The sequence below is a fragment of the Stigmatopora argus genome, chromosome 13 (genome assembly GCF_051989625.1).
Source record: "Stigmatopora argus isolate UIUO_Sarg chromosome 13, RoL_Sarg_1.0, whole genome shotgun sequence".
NCBI lineage: Eukaryota > Metazoa > Chordata > Actinopteri > Syngnathiformes > Syngnathidae > Stigmatopora > Stigmatopora argus.
This window is the reverse complement of record NC_135399.1, coordinates 11,697,789-11,720,936: the sequence shown is the minus strand read 5'-3', so window position 1 is coordinate 11,720,936 and position 23,148 is coordinate 11,697,789. Positions and strand designations below refer to the sequence as shown.

The 23,148-nt window shown below is 40.9% G+C and overlaps 1 protein-coding gene across 1 annotated transcript in view; it reads left to right on the top strand.

Moving 5' to 3' along the window:
- The first annotated feature begins 1,568 nt into the window (after positions 1-1,568).
- Positions 1,569-23,148, top strand: part of myo3b (myosin IIIB) — a 58,686-nt gene continuing 37,106 nt past the window's right edge. The window contains exons 1-22 of the mRNA XM_077616668.1: positions 1,569-1,729; positions 1,968-2,151; positions 3,538-3,672; positions 3,747-3,851; positions 3,997-4,096; positions 5,182-5,258; positions 6,196-6,341; positions 11,105-11,170; positions 13,337-13,492; positions 15,415-15,499; positions 15,575-15,691; positions 15,923-16,027; positions 16,146-16,229; positions 16,320-16,522; positions 16,717-16,815; positions 16,881-16,995; positions 17,055-17,181; positions 17,433-17,643; positions 18,280-18,427; positions 19,703-19,856; positions 20,646-20,734; positions 20,814-20,943. Of these exons, the coding sequence (XP_077472794.1) occupies positions 1,701-1,729; positions 1,968-2,151; positions 3,538-3,672; positions 3,747-3,851; positions 3,997-4,096; positions 5,182-5,258; positions 6,196-6,341; positions 11,105-11,170; positions 13,337-13,492; positions 15,415-15,499; positions 15,575-15,691; positions 15,923-16,027; positions 16,146-16,229; positions 16,320-16,522; positions 16,717-16,815; positions 16,881-16,995; positions 17,055-17,181; positions 17,433-17,643; positions 18,280-18,427; positions 19,703-19,856; positions 20,646-20,734; positions 20,814-20,943 (2,665 nt within the window). The 5' untranslated portion in view covers positions 1,569-1,700. The remainder of the gene's footprint in view (positions 1,730-1,967; positions 2,152-3,537; positions 3,673-3,746; positions 3,852-3,996; positions 4,097-5,181; positions 5,259-6,195; positions 6,342-11,104; positions 11,171-13,336; positions 13,493-15,414; positions 15,500-15,574; positions 15,692-15,922; positions 16,028-16,145; positions 16,230-16,319; positions 16,523-16,716; positions 16,816-16,880; positions 16,996-17,054; positions 17,182-17,432; positions 17,644-18,279; positions 18,428-19,702; positions 19,857-20,645; positions 20,735-20,813; positions 20,944-23,148) is intronic.

Below are 23,148 nucleotides of genomic sequence, written 5' to 3'. Positions count from 1 at the left end.
GACACCCTATTGAAGCAAATCAAATTTAGGATCCGGACTGTAAATTCAGACATTTGAGAAACACTAAAAATGAAATTAACTCAAGACAAGAATGGCAACTCCATTTACAGTCCATGAAGTTGCCAGATCAGGAGGAGTCATCTAACTTGGCAACTGCCAACGACTTCCTGGTTACCTGCGCGCAACTCGAGAGGCATCATATCACCAGCTATTATGAGAGCATACACCTGCCACTTGAATATTTCAAATCCACAAAGGATCAGGTCACAAATTGTCTGTAAATAATTGATCCTCATAGTTTAGTATGAATTAGTTGGCCTCATTTTGAAGTAGTCCACTTTCACAGGTACGTCGACAACTTGTCTTTTTAATTCATTTAAACACTTATTAGCAAAAAGAAATGTCTATCATTTGTCCTCATGCTGAATCATAAATTGCATGTCATCCTTACCTGAAATGTTTAGTTGACTCACTGCAGAGTAATGATGCTTTGGTGGATTTAAATATAAAAATAGGTAAACAGGCTGGTGTTTTGTTGATTGATAAGGTAAACATAGAAGCTCATTTGGGGAACGATTTAAGAAATGCAAATGGTGATTTTTTTTTGGGGGGTGTTGATGGATAACACCACAGGAAGCGGGATGAGCAGGCAATTATTTAAATGTGGACTGATGATGCAGTATTAAGGCTATTTGTTGTTGACTCTGTTTGCCTGTGAGTCCCCTCATGGTTGATAACTATTCGCATCAAGCCGTCAGGGTCACACTGACTAATGCCGGATTGTACACACACACACCCCTCTCCATCACGTCCCTTATGGACTAGCACAACCTGATGAATCATATTGTTTGAGGATGTTCAGGGTCTCTTGGAGCCTTTCTTGTTTGGTATCATTGGTCACACGCAGATCACAACAAAGCCTAATTCATACTGGTGCTTTTTACATGGATTTTGACCCGATAAATCTTGTATGCCATCAGTTAAACAATGGCGACTTGACTTTGTGTATAGCAATATTTTGGATGGACGGGCAAATAAAAGCAAAGGGTGAGCAATTTCAATCTGCATTTTTTTTTTTTTTTTTTTTTAGAAAGTATACTTGTAGTTGTAATTGTAGTGTGCTTATAAGAGTTGAATTTACAGATCTGTAATTTGCCTTGTGTGCATGAATGCATCAATTGATTGCCTTATACAGCTGAGGACATTGATTTCCAAATGTTGTGGTGCTAATTCCATATCTGTAACTTTGCTCATAACTCAAAACGCAGTTCACACCTTGTTTCTGCCATAAAATGAGTGGAATTATCATTTATCTATTCTAAACTTCCAATAATCAGGCGTAAATATTTGCCATGTTTTTACTTAAGAGACACAGTTCCATTGAATAGTAATACTTTCTTTTTTGGTTCATTCTCTTTGTGGCCCGGCACTAAATTTTCCAGCACTTGCGGACGGCTGATTTAAAAGACGGGCAACCTTCCCGAAGAGTCACTGCAGTGAAAGTTAGCCACTCATTCACACGGTCGCGTGTCTAGCTAATACCGTCCAATCCAATTGATCTTGACGAGATTGCGCTTCCGTGCTCAAGAGGAGGACAGAGCTAAGGTCGCTTCAAAAACAGAAACAAAAACAAATCTTGTTTCTTCTGCTGGCTGTCATTTGGATTATGGTCACTTTTGTTGTAATTGTTCTCAGCGACAATGAATCAGAAGAAAGTGACATTTGCCATGTAAGTACTTTTGATTTCGTGCAGAGCTGTTGTTTATCAATGAAGCCTTTAAGAAGGCCTCGTGGGAATAAATATACTGTACTGCTATGTTCCAGTGCAAGTACGTACTTGACTGTTTTATTACTGGCTTGTCTTCCATTTTATGTCGTGCTCCAACTACTGCATTTCATTTGTTTTAATTTCAATCCAGTTAGTATTACAGTACTTTTAATTCTAGTCTCCTTATTCTATCTTCCAGCCGGTCATTGTATGGCGTGTATCCTTACAAGTCCAGCATGATTGGCCTGGAGAACCTGGGGGATCCATCTGATAACTGGGACATCGTGAAGACCATCGGTAAAGGGACGTACGGCAAGGTCTACAAAGTGACCAGCAAGAAGGACGGAAGTCAGGCGGCGGTCAAAGTGCTGGACCCCATCAATGTAAGGCAAACCCTATCAATGTCCGTCCGTTAAAGTCGGCTCTGCTCGGACCCGCTTAGAGGTCATTTTTAAGCAAAAACGTATTTTCCCTAATGTTTTAGTAGTAGTGTATCACTCTGCATAAACTGAAACTCTTGAAACCGTCCTATCGCAGCATTCAAACCACACCAACCGAGTAAGTTGCCTACACTTTTTTTTAAATGCAGTCGTGCCCCATTCGTTCATAGTCAGTCTAGTGACGTCGATCCTTTTCATTTTTTTTGTTCCCTATCCTGTCGTGTTTTAGTCTCATTAGCTCTGCCCAAATGTAGTTCAGTTTTATCTGTACACTTTTTATATTTAAGTAGCTGCTCATTTGTCTGTGTGATGAGGATTCTTTGTTGTCTAGCTGAGGCTTGATGTGTTTAACGGAGTGGATGGAGCAATCTTATTCCTGGCACTGCTATTCGCTATGATTCTAGCCTTGATGGCCGTTGGGAGGCAGCGGTCTCCAGTCTCATCCCTCCGCCTGACATTATCACTCAGACGTGCAGACGAGGAGTTCTTTTGCTCTTTTGACTTTCACAGCAAAGTATCCTCAGGAATACTCTAGGTCACCGTTTCTATACATTCTTATTCCTTTATTCTAGATCCATTTGCACCTGAAGTGTCAGCAGTCCACTAGTTTTAGTTTTTTGGGGGTAAAAAAATACTACAATTTCTCTGGAGCATGCCTGTCTACGTAGGTTTACTTCTTGTTAATGTCTGGCTTTATTTTGAGATTATGACAAGAACAGGCATAAAACTTAGTGTTTGTTGGCAAGAATATGGACGGTTTGATATTTATTTGGGAAATTTGACTACAAATGGACTCAAAATACCCATGTAAACACACAGTTTATAGCTCTGCACCTGCAACTCTGATGACGTATGATAATCTGACAGAATATGAGATGCTCTGAAGATTCCTGTGGGCTTGTGAGGCTCGCAGTACATTCTAGATACTGTAATTTAATAACTAGAATTTAGCGTGAAATTGATGGTAAATTCTATTTAGTTAATTCTATAGTTTCTATTCATTTGCTTTTTTAGAGGAAAAACAAACTTAATTACATGATACACAATCCATTTTTGGCGTCACAGAAGAAATTGTTTCAAATTGGCTACAGATTACTTCAATTTTATCACCAATGTTGCGCATGTGCTGAAAATATTTTCTTTGTTTGTTTTTACTCTTGGATGTTTTTCTAGTAAATATCTCCCTCCGCAGCCGACGTTCAAATATAAACTCCTTAACGGTGATTGACGTCTGATGACGTGTGAGGGCTGTTAGTAATCATTCCCTCCAGTGGAATTGTGCCATTTGCTACTCAAACACTGTCACATCAACCCTTTTTTTGTCCGAAGGATGTGGATGAAGAGATCGAGGCAGAGTACAACATCTTGAGGTCACTGTCCAACCACCCCAATGTGGTGAAGTTTTTCGGAATGTTTTACAAGTCGGAAAATGTAGCAGGTGGACAGCTTTGGCTAGTGCTAGAGGTGAGCAACAGCACCAATGACACTTAAATGTAATTTTTGTTTTCTCATTGTACACGTGTCGATCTCTTTTTTAGCTCTGCAATGGCGGCTCTGTCACCGAGCTCATCAAGGGGCTCCTGATGCGAGGCCAACGTTTGCAAGAGCCTCTCATAGCCTATATTCTATACAGTGCTCTCCTGGTAAGCTGCACGTTGAGTATTCACTGTGACAGGCCGCAATCAATGTCTTTTCTTTTATGTGACTCGCTTTGTTTTGCTGTACAACGTGTACGTGGATCAATGCATGTCAGGCTCATACGTGTGTTTCCCTGGCCTCAATTTGAAGGGTCTTCAGCACCTGCACAACAACCGGATTATCCATCGGGATGTCAAAGGCAACAACATCCTCTTGACGACTGAGGGAGGCGTCAAACTGGTTGACTTTGGTACGGTGTGAAATCCTCTCTGGAAAACTCACTTATTGATTGGTGTGTTTTGGTTAGGGTAGGGGTGTCTAAGCTTTTTTCTCTGAGGGACACTTATAATAATAATAATCGGACATAGGCTTTGTCATCATTGACTCGACAAAAAAGCCTAATTGTCATCATACCCAGAACCAGAACCCATCTTTCCATGTTTATTTTTTTTAAACAGAGGGTCAGAGTTGCTTTAAAAAAAGATAAGATTTTTAAATGTTTCAATTGTTATTTTTAAGTTTTAACTCATCGGCTGCCATGTCCAATCCATTTTGATCTATCTTTGATAATGGCAGTGAATGAATTAAAGGCTACAAGCAACAAAGTCATCCAGCAACATCAAAAAGTCAAGAAAATAACAACCAATTTATCACATTGCATTACATTTTAGGACTTTGTTCATGGAAATGGAAATTCTGCACAATATCCTATATTGATTTCAGCGTTTTAACCCCTGAGCTATTACCTGACTAGCTTCATCTAGTGTTAAAACTTAAAAGTGCAACAGAATGTAGGGTAAATTTAAACTTATTGTGACGTGTAATCTCTTAGATCAGGCATTTGTATTGACATCTGTGATGAAATATGGAAAGAGGTGTTGTATGTGTACAGCACAGAGCGGGAGAAAAAATATTTAGTTACCCTTTTTCTACAAGCCAAGTATATTGGATCTCTGTGGCAGTGCACAGAATGAAATGAGTATGACGAAATCCCCAATTCAATTCTATCACAGGCTCCCCTCCGTCACCATGACGTGGTCCGATTTTATGGACCGTAGCCTTAACCCCCGAGGCTATTATTGCTCATTTAAATTGCATTCTTTTGCATATTAAAAGAAAGCTGGTGAGCGTCCCTCGGGCGTGTTTACATCCCCCGTGGCGACGAGATGAAGTGGCCTCATGCTGATAAAAATCTGTCCTACATCATTTGAAATGATCACAGCCCTTTGTTGTTTCTACTCGGCAGGCTGTCACGGTTAATCATGCGCCGGCATTTATTGTTTCATACCGCTGTTCTTTTAAATAAACGTTCTGCCGTTGTCCTTTTTTTTCCAGGGGTTTCAGCGCAATTGACCAGCGCGCGATTGCGGAGGAACACATCCGTGGGGACCCCGTTTTGGATGGCTCCTGAGGTCAGAGATGTTCCGTTTAGCCCTAAAATGTCTGACGTGAGTTGTTACAAAGAAGGAGACGTGAGAGGTTGAGCTATTTCTGTGCGGCTCTCCCCTGCGTCATTATGTATTCCCCTCCACGGGAGTGGCGCTTGAGGTCGTCCCAAGGTTAATAGCTGGGAGACAGCGACCCGCCGCTTTGCGCCTAGCACGAATGAAGTGCTGCAAGAAAAGCACCTCGGGGGCAATTAGAATAAACTCAGCTGTGTAATGTAGTGTCAATTATAATTATTGACTGAGAAATTCACTGAAGTGGCTGCCAAGTGCACACTTTTTCCATTTCATGACAATGTCGTTGTAAAGTTGTATTTATTGTTGATGATGACATATTTTGTAAAACAGCTCAATGCATACAACTAAGGTAATGCTTATTTACCTATTTGTGATTCATAGCAGTACAATGCATCTAAAGGAAATGTATTGCATGAAGCATGTTTTTAAACAAACTAAGAACTGGTGTTATAATAGAGATATCCAATTTGAATTTTAAACCATTTTAAAGTAAATAACAAAGTCAATGTCAGAGTAATTTATAATATGAATCATTTTTTTAAAATCAACAAATAGATAAATTTTCAATACTTGTCACAAGCGATACAAAGGTAAAGAGGTCAAACAAACGGTGTGTAAAATCATTGTCACATTTTTGCATATTTGCCCTTATTTAGAAATGAATCCTTTAGAATTATTTTGAATTAACGTTAGACAACTAAAACATCTCTACGCTACAAAAAATGCATTGACTCAATTTAATATAACTGATGCAGAATACAATTTGAAATGTATTCCATCTAAAAAGCCTATCAGAGCTCAAAGTCATGTATAGTTTGTCCTTGTTTGTGTCTTATGCTAAAGATGTCCTATTTTAATATTTTGGTGATGACCTTTGTGTCGCCAGGTCATAGCCTGCGAACAGCAGTACGACTACTCGTACGACGCCCGCTGTGACGTGTGGTCGTTGGGCATCACCGCCATTGAACTTGCGGATGGAGACCCCCCACTGGCTGAAATGCATCCAGTCAAAGCTCTCTTCAAGATCCCACGGTGAGTCCACAAGAGGGAGCCCCTGGCCCACAACTCTAATCCTAGTTGTACTAACTGCATATGTCCAATCCTGGTGCTTATGTGGGTACTCCAGCTGTTGATGACAGCATAAAATTGCTACAATTTGATTTAAGAATTTATATCCAGCTGTTTCCTTGCTAATAACCCTCGTGACTTACAGTATTACTTCAATATCAATGGCATTGCATTGACTGAAACAATTTTGTAATGGTCTCGTCAAGCTTAATTGAAAAGGAGGTACACATGAGAAATACAACCTTACAATATTAATGATGTTTTGCAATACTATCTTAAAAAAAACCACTCAAACCGTTATGCAAACCTATCTATCAATAATGGGAAACCTACTGCTGTTGTGCATGCTCCGTACTGTCGACCTTCTCCTTTCTGCACAATCGCGCAATCATCCTCCGTTAGATAGAGAGATGTGATCCTTTTGATTGCAATTTGCATCGGTGATTAGATCCATTCACACCAAGATGAGTATGTCACCTCCGTTGCATTTTTATCTGGCGGTGGCGGTAATGCGCAGTGCAATAGAAAGCAGAATTCTATTTGCGTTAGATTTAAACAGCACAACAACAAAAAAATCAACATCTTACACACCCAGTCTAATAGAACCTGTTAAGATGACATCTACATCATATGGTACACTCATCCGCTGCAAGATTAGATACACACACACACACACCATTTATTAGTATCTAATAGACAGGAAGGGTTATAATGTATTTTTCAAGGAAATCATGAGCACGCAATACAATCTAGAAATCTGCCAATATGGCTCACAAGTCCCCTTTAGGTGGCAGTAAAGCCCAGTCATTTGTCCTAGTGCTTCCTAGAATATAGACAGTATGTATTTGTAATTACCCATTGGATTGATTTAAGGATATATGACTTTGACACCTGTGGCGAAGAGGTTCAGGCTCCAGGTCACCGTGACCCTAATGAGCAACTGCAATAGGGATGAATGGCTGGAATGTACTTCTTTCCTCATACCTGCTGCAATTCAAAAAGTTGGCCCTTTTTGCTGGGAGACGGCAACCCAGGCAGGCATATTAATCACAGCCAACGTGTTGAACCGTGAAATGATTCTGTTAACATGTAATTTATCTCAAATACATTTTGTCGCCACTGCGTCACGGCAGACAAAATCGCGGTAGAAAGATGATGTAAATGATGACTCCTGTATGAATGACTTTTGGAATAGGGAAACGTGTTCCACCTTTGCGTTTCAAGCGGCACTGCGGGTGATTCATGAGCGAATTCATCATGGCAGCTTTTAATGATTAGCAAAAACTTGATCTTATTCCCTGTACTATAGTGCTTCACAACGTATTAACAGAGGGGCCTTCTAAGTAATGTCCTTAGCCAGTACGTCGCAGTAGATGCGGTACTTTTAAAAATATTATAAGCAATTGTAACATTTTGCATTGATTGAAAGATGTGTTTAAAAGAATGGACATGAATCATGCTTCATTTACACTATTGCGCAGTAAAGATTGTAGGTGAAGCTTTACTAAACTGTTCTTAACAAATGTATGGAACTATTTAAAAATGACAGTGTAGTATTTTTTTTCATATGCGATTGCGACGTTTAAAGCATTTTCTAACCAAAAGATGAGGTTGAAAAAATATGATTTATTTACAAAGCTTGGTATCTATATGGACTGAATTGACCTCCGAATTTTTGTCCACTCCGTTTCATGGACGTTTATTCAGTGTTTTGCATACCACTAGATGGAGCAGGACACACAAACAAGCATTCTTACTCTTCAATTATCAATTGTTTATGTGGGCTGAAATTGGACCAATTGGAGAAAATCCAAACAAAAAAATCTTGCCATTCTTCCACATTAACGTCATAAAAACTAACAATCGTAGTCTGTTTTGGTAGAAAAATCCAACAACTTCGATGCTTCTCCATAGATCCAAATGTTGTTAAAAAATCTTCATAAAATTGACTAATACGCTGACTGCTTTATCGATTGAATTATTTTCATCCGACTATCCAACAACATAGATTCGCGGCTCTACATGGTTATGGTCGCACGATGGCAATTTGCATCCAGATGGAAGTGACTGGAAGCCCGGCAGGCAATAAACACCCCGTGAGCTACATGATCTGCGGTCACCTTCGTGCGTGGTCGTCTCTGGACGCTCCCGAATGAAATATGAGCTACTTGAAGCGCGTTGTTGGCCACGTTTAGTCGCGGCTGCTCTATTGCGCTACTTGAGAAGGCGCCTTTCCCCCTATTTCTCTTCTTTCCGCCTCCTTTTTTGATGAATTGAGTGCGCCGCAGCGTTAGTGACAGATGTGAGCTCATAATATCCCAGAGTGAAGGTAATGGAGCGTGACAGAGGGTAAAGTTGTAAAATCCTCCACTGTAAAATGAATTACAAATACAAATATGCCCTGTGATATTTAATATGCGCAAGGTTAATACCTCAAGTCAATTTTCTCTACGGTGGGATGCCTCGCATTGTCCATGCAACATCAAACTGATACTGTGTGTGTGTGTGTGTGTGTGTGTGTGTGGAGATAAAGATGGCCGAGCTTGGTTTTGTTAGGCCAGATCATGAAAGAAATTGCTAACTAATATAAATCTCTAAGTGAAGGAGCAAAAAGACAATTAAATGATAAGATATGGGATAAGATAAAGCAGCGGCAAGCAACTTTTATCTTTTCCAAGGCAGGGTTTCCTTTTTTTGGTGTCAAATAACAAAAAAAAGAAAGGAAAAAAAGCATGAGCAACACTTAAATAACAAGCACTAGAGATATAACATTCTGTGGGACGTGAAGGATTATGAATGCCGCATAGCGAGTACCACGCAAAAATATTTCTTTGCTCTCATTTTCGTCTATTTTTGCGAGGCTTAGCGCCAGCCGTCAAGTGTCTCTGACACCTCTCTGATTTTGCCTCCATCCATAACGAGGAGAAGAGGCTTGACAGTAGCGGCTCGGCTCGGCCCAGCCCGTCATTTGAATAAGCCATTTGCGATGACAATGTCAGCCTCCACTCTCACCAATGAGAAAAAGGGTAAAAATAAAAGTGCCTGTATATTTTCCAGGCGCCATTAGCACGCTTGAGAGCGTTATCGGCAGCGTGTGCATTTTTTTTTTTATATTGACACATTCTTGAAACGTACATGCGTGTGTGGTACGACGACGGCAAGGCGAGAGAGAACATGTCTGCAGGCTCACATTAGAGCTTCTATTCAAGCAGTCACTTTGCCGGCTTTGATCTACACTTTGCAAAGGATTGGCTGCTTGATTTTTTTTTTTTCTCTTCTGCTTCTGCTTCAGAGCTGTAGAAGTGATAGATTCCATGTGCTTCAAATAAGCCAAATCAGAATACTTATGCTTTCGTATGGTCTGTTTAGGGCGATGACAGCTTTCTTAGAAATGACACGCAGGAAATGATGACTCGTGTTTATACGTAGGTTGCTATTGACTGAAATGTCCAATCAAATTGGACGGGAAGGGCTGAAGAGTTCATCGCCGTCAGCTCAGGATTGGTTGCCCATTACCGCCAATAGTACTGAAACTGTTGGAAATCTGGTCTGAAATAAGAATATAAACTTGAATTGTATTCATCTATTTGATAGTTTAAGTATGGCTAAATGCTATTAATAGTGCGGTATGAAACATGATCGTTGACTGCCAACCCTCCCAGTTTAAATAAACAAGTGGTCTGAAACGTGACCAAGCATTGGTCTGATGTTACCAGAAAAAGAAAAATGTTAAATCTCACCAATCCACTGATAAAATTCAGCCCTCCTAGATCAAGTAAACTGTTTTTCTATTGCTGTCAATGGCCTACAATCTTTAGACTAGTGTTACAAAAAAAAGTTGAACAACATGACTCCACTATTAGATTAATCGCCATCAATAGCAGAAAATGAAACCTGGTCATTCGTTGCCAGCCCTCCCAATTCAAATGGACTGGTTGTCTGTCGCTGTCCGTGGTACTGAAACGTGATCGTTACAAGCTTTGGACTGGTGGTACAAAATCCAAAGTTGAACCACATGACTGCAGTGATAGATTAAGCACGATTAATAGCAGAAAATGAAACCCGATCGATCAGTGTCAACCCTCCCCGTTCAAATAGGCCGGTTGTCTCTTGCTGCCGATGGTACTCTGACACCATCTGTTATCATATAATGTAATATAATAGCAGAAAATGAAACCTTATCGTTCACTGCCACCCTCTTCCCGATCCTAAATGGACTGCACGCCTCTTGCGGGGAATCCGTTAAAAGTCCCATTGCATTTTTTTGGACTCCTATTTTAGTGGATTGCTAATGGAAAAGAAAGCCAACAGCCACACAGACTAGTGTCGTTTGCAAGTATACGCAATCTACCTAAAGGATCGGTGCCTGGCCGTTCTTTATCATCTGAAATCACCACTGTTACTGTCAAAGCGAGCACGTTAAGAGTGCCAGCCTCATTATAAATGGCCTCCGTGAATGCTGCTGACAGAGGCGAGACTTGCTCCCATAAGTTAGAGCTCGCAGTCACAGATGCTGCCTGCCAGGTACACACTGAGTCACTTACAAGGTTGGATAGCGACCAACTCTTTCCCAAAAAGTCCCTCTGAGCTTGTGCCAACCATTATTTGTCAAATGACTGAAGATACTTTGCTTCTGTCATGTCGGAGGACAGAGGCAGTTTGTCCAGTCTGAATCGCCAAGAAAATGCCGATTGCTTTTAATTGTGTGTGTTTTTTTCTTTTTCCAGGAATCCCTCCCCTACGCTGAAGAGTCCGGACCAGTGGTGCAGAAGTTTCTGCCATTTCATCGGCCAGTAAGTGCCATCGAGATTTGCTGTCACTTCCCGTAGGGATCAATAGTTAATCATGCCCTCGTCCATCTACTTCAGATTTGAAAGGTTAAACTTAATTAATATGGAACTACAGTAAACCAATATACATCTCCCTATAATCATTCTATCCATGAGTTTTTGTTTTTCTATGATGGAGAACGATATCTCGCTGTGGAAATTCAATATAACTCACTCAAAGTATAAATTCTTAAGGAGTTACTACATCAATTCATCCGTCAAAATGGCTGCCAATAGCTGGTTTTGAATTAAAATCCGTACATTCCATTTATATACATTCCAGTATCCCAGCATTATTCTGCTCAACATATCATTAGCTCACCCCAATCCATTTCTTTGAAACCATTTTTTTTTACTGTTCTTACGTTTTGACTGTTGTTTTTTTCTTCTTCGGAATTTCGCAAAATAACCGTAGGTTTTTAATCCCCCCCGTTTGTTGAACAGCGATGCGTAGGATGTGAAATTGATATTTTGCGGGTAGATTGTATCAAGCCTTGTGGCTTTGTGTTCATTGACGTTTCATTTGTGTAAATCTGCCACTGGGGAACAAAGTCATTCAAGTGACTTATCAGCTCCATCAGAGGCCAATGAATAACTTTCTATTTCCTCACTATCGGAGTTGCCGTGTGCCCTAAATACGTAAAATAGAACACGAATGTCTACCATGCGAGTGTGCGGGTTCGAAACCGGCTGGAGGGAACATGATTTCAATTTGAGCGGAGAATTATTTCATGGTTTGTCAGGGAGTAAATAGCAAATAGTCAAGGAGTCTTTTCATTAGAGCAGTGGTGATATTTATTTCATTTTATTTAACTTGAAATTCAGTCTAGGATAGCCTCTAGCACCACGCACAACCTTTGTGAGGATAAGTGGGACAAAAAATGAAAAACGAGAATGTCGAGTGACAGCAAACGAAATCATTAGCTAAAATCAATTCATCAAATGGGATTATTTTGATCTGTTTACTTATATAAAAAATTAATGCTGATGTTCTCCCCACTTTGCTACTTTGATTAAACATGACTGAGCTCATGAATAGGCCCTGTTTAAGTGAATAGTAGCTCCATCTAGTGTTAAAACTAAGAAGTGAAAGATAATTTAGGCTGAACTTAAGCTTTTTGGGCAGCCCATATTCAATCATACGTAGTAGATAGTTTGAACACCCGTGCTTTAGCGTTTTTGATAATTTTTAACAGTTTATACACTAACAGTGGATGGATTGTGCGATTTTTGTACCGTAACATTCATCTCAAGCAAACAAACTCGGAAGATTTCAATACAGAGTGGCTGGACAATGTAATCGGGTGCCGCAGACCGTTTGCACGGCCTATCTTGTATATATGTGTACGTGTGTCTTTGCAAGGTTTATTTAACACCCTCACAAACATGTGCACACACACCCCGAATGATAATTCCATCACCTGTGTCTGCACTCGCGCGGCCACAGAGCTGACTCCTGCGACAAAAGTAGCTCGCTCGCTGTTCGCAAATTTACGCTGCGCTATAAGCGGCAATCCTCCACTGCTTAATGTTTGGACGCTAATCAATTCAAAGGAATTAACCTGGAGAGCAGAAAAAAAAAAGATGAGCTCTTTTTTTGAATGACACGGATGTTTTCCTGCTATCTTGTGACTGATTGGTGTCGTTCCATTATTTGATTGCACAGGTTAAACAACAATGTCAACAATCAGTAGATTAGTACAAAAATGTCCTCCCCGGGCTCGCGTGGGTTTTCTCCGGGTACTCGCGTCCCCCAAAACATTTCTACTCTTCCTTTGCTTAATTTCATTTTCATTATTGTCGCCTTTTGTTAAATGTAATGTAATTAAAGGTTTTGAGACAGAATGTCAGTACGAGCGGTAAACAAACGCTCTCAGGCAAACACTGGACATCACAGATAGCGAGTTTGGACACCGGGGCCATGGCGACGGCCACCATGTGGCTCTCTCTGACCAGATTAGCCACTGACACTTTTAAGACGCTCACACTCAGCTGTTAAAGCCGCTCCGAGCGAGCGAGCGCAAATCTGTTGCGTAGCCGCAATGTTCAGGTGCCCGCTCATCAGCGCGGATCTCGTTGCGCACCGTGGCGACGTCGAATGTAACGATGTGGCGTCTCTCTGCTCTGCAGGTGTCTGATAAAGGATTTTGAGGCACGCCCGTCGGTGACTCACCTCCTGGAGCATCCCTTCATTAAGCAGGCCCACGGCAAAGATGCGGCCCTTCGACAACAGTTGGCCGCTCTTATCAAAGAGCAGCAGGAAGTCGGCTGTGCGGCCAAAACCAAGTAAGTCTATTTTGATTTGCATCATTTGGCTATTTAGGGACATACAAAAAAAACTAAAAACAATAAGATCACTGGTGATCGTTCTTTGCTCCAGTAGGGGGCATGCTCTCATTTTTTTTTGCCTGGAGATGACTAGGAGTCACTGTCATGACATCAGTGTGTGTGTGTGTGTGTGTGTGTTTGTGTGAGTGATTAAAAGGAAGTTAGGGAAGTGTGACTAATTCAGTGGCACTGATTGTTGTTGACTAACCACACTTTTATAAATAACATAGCAAGGGAGCTTGGCAGACGCTTATTGGTACAATAAAAAAAAAAGAATCTACTTGACAATGTCATGTCATTTGTATCAATTTTGGCTTAATATCCATGTTTAGTATCTACTTTATGGTGTGTACAAATTTGACAGTGGATTGTTGACATTGTATTGCTGACATCATCACAACCAAACAGCTTTGACACACTTGCCTACTTAATGAGATATGGTGGTTAAGTTTAAAAAAAACTTCATGAATATGATAATTATGTTTACGTGCTTGTTTTATTGTTGTTTGTAATTAAGTGGTGTGTTAGGAGACAGCCCTCCCCCTTCCCAAAAATGAGCAGTTGGCGGTAACACGGAAACATGGATTGTTTAAAACATGTCGTTATGTTTTTTTTAGGTTTTTTTTAGGAAATATGAAACACTTGTGTAAATTTATAATCGCATACTTTACATAGGGATTCTTGGCTAAAACACGTTCACGTCTCCTGCTTTTTAAAATGCTAAAATTCACTTTTTGTCCAAATCCGTCTCAATTGCAGCATATATCTACTGCAATTGCAATAACAAAAATTGAGATTGATTGCCTTTCTGACTTGGAATTAAAATATAAATATAAGAAAAGGTGGACTTTTTATATAATTGCATTATTCATTACGTCACCAAAAACACTCAGTCAGGACTGCCATCTGTTTTTCACTTCAGAGGTCTGGATAGTCCTACTGCTTCTCGGTCTTAGAGTTCGCCCAACCTGCCCTTGACTGAGCGTTTTGATGTCGTGCCAGTTGTGTTTACTCCCGTGAGCGCCGCACCCGCCTGAGCCTGATCCCAAATTCCTGTCCTCAGTGAAAGTGGATAATGGGATTAGCAGCTTGTCGGGCGAGACCTGGGCTCGCCCGCTTTAGTCTCTCGTGCCGTAGATCCAGCGCACAATGAATCCAGATAAGAAGAATAAAGACTTGGAGAAGTTTAAAGTAGTTGCTGTAGGTGCAAAATTTGGATCTTTTTCAAAGCAGTGTCAGTGAATTTGCACTCGAATGTAGAAGAACGGCCTCAAGGTTGAATATATAGAAAAGATCACTTCATTGCTGGTATGCTAGAATAGAATCCATTATGTATTCTAGTGAAATATACATATCTTTGCCTTGTTTAAAAAAAGGGTTTTAAAATATAGATATTTGTAAAAATATTTTCAACACATTGGCTGCCATTGACGGCGACCGACATTCAAATTTTGCAAATCCCAGGTCAAATGAGGCATGAATATTCACTGCCAAATGTGTATTCTGTATTACTCCTTATTTTGTGCTCATTTGCAGCCATAGACGGTAGAGATGCACACCAATGTGACTGGAAATTGAGTTTCAATTTCAGTCAGTAATTTAACTTGACTAAAACCGGAAGTGGGGTCAAGCGAATAGGTAGTTAGTGAGCCGTTTTCTTTCTTCTCGAGGCTCATCAGAGCTCACTGAAGAGGTAATCACCCCAATGCCTCTCTAATGACGACACTTACTCATTGTCAATTTGAGAGACCAGGGAATAAAAACAATGCACAAAGGCTGCACACAGAGGAGTGAGCCATCCAGCTTGTTAAAAGAGCAGTTGTATCATTTGATTGTCACTTAAGAGCCTCTGACACGTTCTCGGCTTTCATACGTTACAGGCACGAACGGATCAATACTCGTAAAACCCTCATCATAGAGAGCAGTCCCGACGACGACCTGGTCAACCTGGAGTTCTTGGACGAGGTGAGATTAATGTGTTTATCTCAATGCTCATTTATGGGACACATAAGGTAATGTTTGCTGTCCTATTTTCTGCAGGAGACCATTATCTCCCACCTTCAAAGGAGATATGCCGAGCTGCAGGTGTACACGTACGTGGGGGATATCCTCATCGCACTCAATCCTTTCCAGAACCTCAGCATCTACTCCCCTCAGGTTGGTTGCACCTCTAAAAATATTCAGGATAGGAAATGCCTTTTTGGGAAAACTTTTGTGTTTCAAGATACGAAAATAATCCAAATTACGAACCGTCAAACGAAATCAAACGTACCCTTCCTGTATCCATTTTTTTTCAATTGATGTGCTAGATTTGCTATTCATTTCCTAAGTAAAAGTATGACTGTATTCTTATTAGCATTTTGCATGGAATCCACTGTCTCTCATTAGTTTTCCAAGCTATACCACGGCGTAAAGCGAGCCGACAACCCTCCCCACATTTTTGCAACAGCCGATGCAGCCTACCAGAGCATGGTGACTTTCTGCAAAGATCAGGTACACTTCTGACTGGATTAAAAAAACAAAGAATGCGTCTTTTTGACCTTGCAAATCGGCGTAAAGAGAAAAAAAGTTAGCTTGAATTCTTTTTAATGGCTCTCCTCCTTCTGCCTAGTGTATCATTATCAGTGGAGAGAGCGGTGCTGGGAAAACTGAAAGCGCTCATTTGATTGTTCAACATCTCACCTTCCTGGGAAAGGTGAAAGACCTTAGTAGCTAATCAGGCTTCTTAAGAACCTTCAGGAAAGAACAGAGGTTGTTAAAAATGCTTTTTTTTTTCCTCATTCAGGCTAACAATCGGAGTCTGCGCGAGAAGATCCTACAGGTGAACCCTCTCGTGGAAGCTTTTGGGAACGCTTGCACGGCCATCAATGACAACTCCAGCCGCTTCGGAAAATACCTGGAGATGAAGTTTACGCCCACCGGAGCCGTCATTGGCGCCAAAATATCCGAGTACCTGCTGGAGAAGTCGAGAGTCATCAAACAGGCCATGTCAGTGTCCCTCCCAACACACATGTACTCTTTTGTCAAGTTCAAGGTTTGAAGTGAATTGAGGAGCTTCACTTAGATCAACCAGGGGCGGAACAAATGCGAACGGGTCCTTGGTGCGATTAGTATCAAGCCCCCCACTGATTTTCTGTTTTGTTTTTATTTTTTTGTAACCTTTTCCCTTTTTTTTCCCTCAGGGGTGAGAAAAATTTCCACATCTTTTATTACATATACGCCGGCCTCTACCACCAAGATAAGCTGAAAACGTACAGGTTGCCTGACAGGACAGCTCCCAGGTCAGTTTTGCACTCAACACGATCTAGTGTTTTAGTTAAAAAATCTAAAATCAATGAATGTGCAGGTACATTGACAGTCAAAACTGCAAAGTGATGCAGGACATTGTCTCCAGCAAATTGTACAAGGAGCAGTTTGAAGTCATCCAAGATTGCTTTCGGAACATCGGCTTTACCGAAGAGGTATTGTACTTGTTTTTCCAGGCGGATAGCGGCGGTTTCACCTTCTCTTTATACTTTAGGAAGTCAACTCTGTATACAAAATTCTCTCGGCCATATTGAACACTGGAAACATTGAATTCACCGCCATCACATCCCAACACCAGACGGATAAGAGCGAAGTGCCTAACTCAGAAGCCTTGGAAAATGGTGAGTCTCAATGGACACTCTTTAGTGCTCAATTGTCCCTCCCATATAATATATTTTTGTTATATATGTATATATAAACAGTCTGAATTTTTTTTTTGTTTTACCAGGATCTAATAGTGAATTTGCCCATTGTAGAGTCCAAGTGAATACATTTTTTTTCATAAATTTGGCTATTCCTGGTACTGCAATTTTTCCAACAATCATTTTGAAAGCTAGAGGAGGAAAAAAACAAATTTTTGTTCCCCCTCCAGCCGCTTCCCTGCTAAGCATCGGGCCCGACGAGCTCCAGGAGGCGCTGACCTCCCAGTGTGTGGTGACCCGGGGCGAGACCATCATCCGTAGCAACACGGTGGACAAAGCGGTGGACGTGCGAGACGCCATGTCCAAGGCGTTGTACGGACGTCTCTTCAGCTGGATCGTGAACCGCATCAACACTTTACTCCAGCCCGACATGAACGTCTGGTGAGCGGGCTTCTCGGTGATGAACATCCGTGCGGACGTCCGTTGCGCTCACAAAGCACCCGTGACCTTTTTTGAGTGAACGCAGATCTCGGTGCAAAGGCGCAGAGGGGAATATCAATGCGGGGCAAAAAAAAAAGGGAGTTTTAATAAATTTTTGATAGCGATTGCGTGCAGTGAAAATAATCTTCAGATGATTAAAAAGACTTCAGAGAGACTACAAAGAGACTGTTCATTGATCCAAAAGAGTTCTTTCAGAAATATCTCCGTCAAACGTCAAATGCGTCCACTCTTCTCTTTCTACGCCTTATTGCCATTAATAACTTGATAGCAATGGTGGAAAACGACCTCTAAGAAAGACGCAGTATAAGCGACTCCATACTCGAGGATTCAAAGTTTGTTCATTACACAAAATAACTCCAGGTTAACTCAATACATTAACGAAGCGTTGATTTTGCTCAGCCCCCCACACCGCTCCCCCCGCCCATGATCGTGTTTATGATTTTCAAGCAGCAGGCAAAAAAAAGTATTTGGGTTGAACTTGGATTGTCATGAAAGTTTTATCAATATAAACGACTGCTGGGATTTGCCGTCTGTGTTCTAATAAGTTTGTTTGTCCCGCTTTTTGTTGCTTTGAAGCGCCGCAGAGAGCGGCACCAATGTGGGAATCCTGGACATCTTTGGCTTCGAAAACTTCAAGAAGAACTCCTTTGAGCAATTGTGCATCAACATTGCAAACGAGCAGATCCAGTTCTACTTTAACCAGCATATTTTTGCCCTGGAACAGGTGAGTGTGGCAGCACAACCGGCTTAAATTGGATATGGAAATGTTATTAAAACAACACATTTGGAATATTTATTGATGCTATTTTTTGGCCTTGAGCAATAATGTCCAATGTCGAGCCATTGGTTATTCCAAGGTCATCGTTAATTTACTTCCCTGCCAATCCCAGTTAAAATGGATTGAACGTCTATTCATGTCAATGGTTTAGTTAAGTTGTTTGAGGACACAAAGCTAAATAAATAAATTTAAAAAAATCCCCAGAGAAAATGTCACCTGGGCCACACTTGTTTGCATTTATGTCGATATTCTTACTTTTTAATTAAAAAAATGATTACAATTTGGAATATAATCTATTTTTGTTGGTTTTACATGTATTTGACTTGAAATTATTAATTGGTTCTTACTTGTGGCTTTGAAAATATGATTATTTATTATTATTATAGATATTTAAATAATTATTTACCCCAAAAATGCATCCTAGACACAATTCCTTCATTATATTTGACATTTTCTATTCACTTAATTCTTATCATTATTTGTCATTTGTTATTACTCATTCCTTTTTATTTGTGCTTTTTAAAATTGAAATGATAAACAAATTCAATTAACTCATTCATTTTATTTAAAATGATTTATCTTTGTTGATTGCCCATTGCAACACTTCTACAACAATTAGATGTCATTTGGGGGTCACAAAATATTGTCCTGTGGGCTGCAATTTGCCCCCCAGCAGGAGGTTTGAAACCCCTCTGCTCTATGAATGTAATAAAAAAAAATCAATCAAAACTGCCAATAGGAGTGGTATATATGCTATTATGACATAATTATTTGAATGATCAGGCCTAAACAGGTTTGTAAAAAGTTCCTCTTCTGATGTCGGTGCAAGAGGGATTTTTGTTTGGTGCGCTCGTCTTCCGTATTGTTGTGCACATTCGCTGAGTTTTTTTTCATGATTTAAACATGAGGATGGTTTAGATCCATTGGTTCCATTTTATTAGTCCAAATATATATTTAAAGCAACTTTTGATGTGAAATTAAATAGATGCAATCATATGATAGGACTCTGGGTTATTTGCAAATGGAAATAAATTATGAATAAGTGGCACGATTTGTTAGTTCAGAGCCATCTTATGCATTCCGTCAAAGAGTCTATATTATGCCGTCATGTGCGCTCACAACAAGCCGCCACGCCGTCTTTCGCTTCATTAGAAACTCGCGCAAATATGGCTTTAATTGGGTCATTTGGAAAAGTCATTAACCGCGTTCCCCGGCTGTTAGATGGAATACCAGAGCGAGGGAGTGGATGCCAGCCTGGTGGAGTACGAGGACAACAGGCCCATCCTGGACATGTTCCTGCACAAGCCCATGGGTTTGCTCTCCCTGCTGGACGAGGAGAGCCGATTCCCACAGGCCACCGATTACACCTTAGTGGGTGAGCTGCGCCAGAACAATTTCCAAGTCAACAATTTCAAAGATTAATTCTCTTAACTATGCTGTGTAAAATTTGAAACTCCAAAATGGTACTCGGTCGTTTGGTCGCCGGTCTTTTGGTCGCCCGGAAGGTTATTGATAATTACCATTTAAATGGTTGCTCAAATTCCCTAAATACAAACTGCGAATTACTATTTAGTCATACTTAATGCCCTAGTAATTATTAGGCTAAAGAAAAGCTCCCAATTTCCCGGACTTTTTTTGTTTTTTTGTTGGAGAACTTGTTAAGACCCTGACTGAGCTTCTTAAAGGGACAACGCATGTACATACAAACTCTTTTACACTCGCACGTCGGCTCAGTGAAACTGCTCATGGCCATTATTGGCTTTTATTGATGCGTAGACCGTGTTGTTTTACCTTGTTTGGTCGCCGGTCTTTTGGTTGTAGGTCTTTTGGTCGCCGGTCTTTTGGTCGCCCGTTGTTGCGGTCGGGGCGACCAAAAGACCGCACACGCTCCAAAATTGCAATCATTTCTCACCCCTCTACAGCTTATCTAGAAAAATAATTACATTTTTTTAACCAGGTTTCCTTTTACATCAACATTAGATTTTTTTTCTTTTTACATATTAAACGTATATATTTTTCAAGAAACTGGGAATAAAACGGCAATCAGCTTTTAGAACCCAAAATGTCATTTTAAATATCATATCCTACAATTGGAGTTCCCAGCGTTATCATGTCATCATACGCACCCGAATGCCCTAACATTTCTTTTCCATCTTGTTTCCAGACAAATTTGAAGACAATCTTCGCTGCAAGTACTTTTGGATACCAAAACGTGTCGAGCTTTCCTTTGGAATTCAGCATTTTGCAGGAAAGGTATTTCATTCCTCATCTGCGTATGACGCATGGAAATGGTTTTCATTCGGTATTAAGTGAGACCATTTGGGGTCTACAGGTGATGTACAGCGTGAATGGATTCCTGGAGAAAAACCGAGACACGCTTCCTGCCGACATTGTGGTGGTGCTAAGAACATCAGAGAACAAACTTCTGCAGCAGCTCTTTTCAAGCCCCTTGACCAAAATAGGTACGTTGCAAGGTTTAATATCAAATAATGAAATACAGACACGGGCTTCTAAAGCAAAATGTCATTCGACCCGCCAAGCGTAGTTTTACCGTGGCTCCTCGGGAAAACTGTGACTAAACTTGCATCTCGAGGCACAACTGTATCAGGAAAGTTTTGCAAGGGCCAAATGTGGTCTTACAATGATTCGATGAGCGCGTGAATGGTGCTGTTGTCTGCGCGCAGGTGAAGTGGGCTTCTTAAAGACGCGGGCGCCAGCCACTTTTTCATTTTTGAGCCGTCCTCGGATAAAGCCGCGCTCGCCATTATCTCCGTAGAGGCTCAGCTCTCGGCGCGCCGCTCTGTTTTTATTTTCACTAAGCTGTCCCTTTTGGATTCCCACCGCTCTGTGCTAAAGATTGTGGGAGCACTGGGATATTTTTTTGCGATAAGAGTTCCCAAATACCCGGGGGATGAAAAAAAAAAAAAGAGCATTTAGCGAACACAAAAGCAACTCTTCCCACTTCTTTTCTGTCGCTTTAATAACGATACTAACGTGCACGTCGTTAGCCTCAGCCGGGGCCCGGTGGTCACTCGACTTAGCCGTAATGCTCGTAGATGTGTTGAATTATTAGGTTCACGCTCCCGCCTTTTTATTTCGGCTAAGCCACCGTGTGCGGTTTACTTTCTTTTTCAAGAAGCTGTAAATGGCAGCTTCGCTCCCGATGGCGTTAAAAAGAGAAAAAAAAGCTTCAACCCGCAAAAAAGACACCTTCAATCCGTACCCGTAGCAAGGTTGTGCACAAGGGAGCCTTCAGCCAGACGCCCTTTCTTGCAATTAACGGCTTCGCAGGAGAAAGGCTCATAAACGCTTCAATTCAGCACAAAAGACGTGAAATGCACTGGAATGTTTATTGCTGAGGTCTAAAAGCCTCTTATTTAATTCGGTGACACTTTGTTTTTGCTCGGTCCTGCTTTGCAAGGGAGGCGAACATTTACGAATATTTTTCACTTTTTGGCTGCCCATTGCGGAGATAACGTTTAATTCATTTTGACTGGATAAGTGTTGTGGTAGTTGGTAAAAGATGGAAAATAATATTGAATGGCAATGGATGTCCAATTCATTTCAACTTGGAGGGGCTGGATGTCTATTTCTGTCAATGGCAGCTAAAGAGTTGCTATGGAGGTCACACATGGGCCACACTTATTATTTGTAGTAGTTTTTTTTCACTACTTTTATAATGATTTATTTTGGTTTCCTTTCTCATACCATAAATATATGTATTTTTCTTACCCAAAATGGATCCTTCAATTAACTCATTCATTTTATCTCAAATTATTAGATTTTATATATTTATTTTTTATTTCCCACTGCAAAATACTCCTTGGCAACACTAATGCTAGAACTGGATATCAAATGGCGGCTGCAAGATACTGTCCTGCAAGTCTGTTTTGCTTGGTAGGGTAGGAAAGGGTGGCTTAATGTGCATTTTACTCTATGGTATAGATTCGCTGTTATCTGTGAAATTAACATCTTCCAAAAGCGAGAGTCTGATAATCATTTTTTTACAATGCAGCCACAGTGTCACCACTAGGGGACACACCTTGCAATTATGCATCATAGTATGTTAAAACACTCACAGTTGCATGCAGTACTACACCAATCAAACTGGAGTTATTAATTCCCGTCAACATCTTATACATTCAATCACAATCTGTAAGTGATTATGATTTTCTACCCGCTCATTCCGCATGCCTTGGTGATGCTGGGACTAATGACGCAGCGGGAAAACAGTAGGGAAGTCATGAGGGAGGGGCGCGGCAAGTCGGATACTAGCATGACCCCGCTAAGTCAAAAACTTCCTGGTTTGAGCTGTGAACAATGCGTCTCCATACGATCGCCCATGTGGTGCTGTTTTGTCAGAGGAAATGGGAAGTCTTTGAGCGGACAAATTCCTGAGCCAGGACCTCCACCATGATCACAAAATTGGAATTGGCCGGAGATCGGTCAGGGCCGCCAGGCTTTAGGAAACCATGCGGTCGCTCTGCGGGTTGCTTTGGGACTGCCGCTTCCCACACTGCTTGGAGCTCCGTGCACAGCAGTGGAACCTGGAAATATGAGATGAATGTGTTCTCAATTCCTAACTTGGAAAAGGCGTATTGCAAATTTAGGGTTGTTTTGGTAGACTTTTTACTCTGGTTTTGTGTTTTAGAGCAGGGATGGCAAAT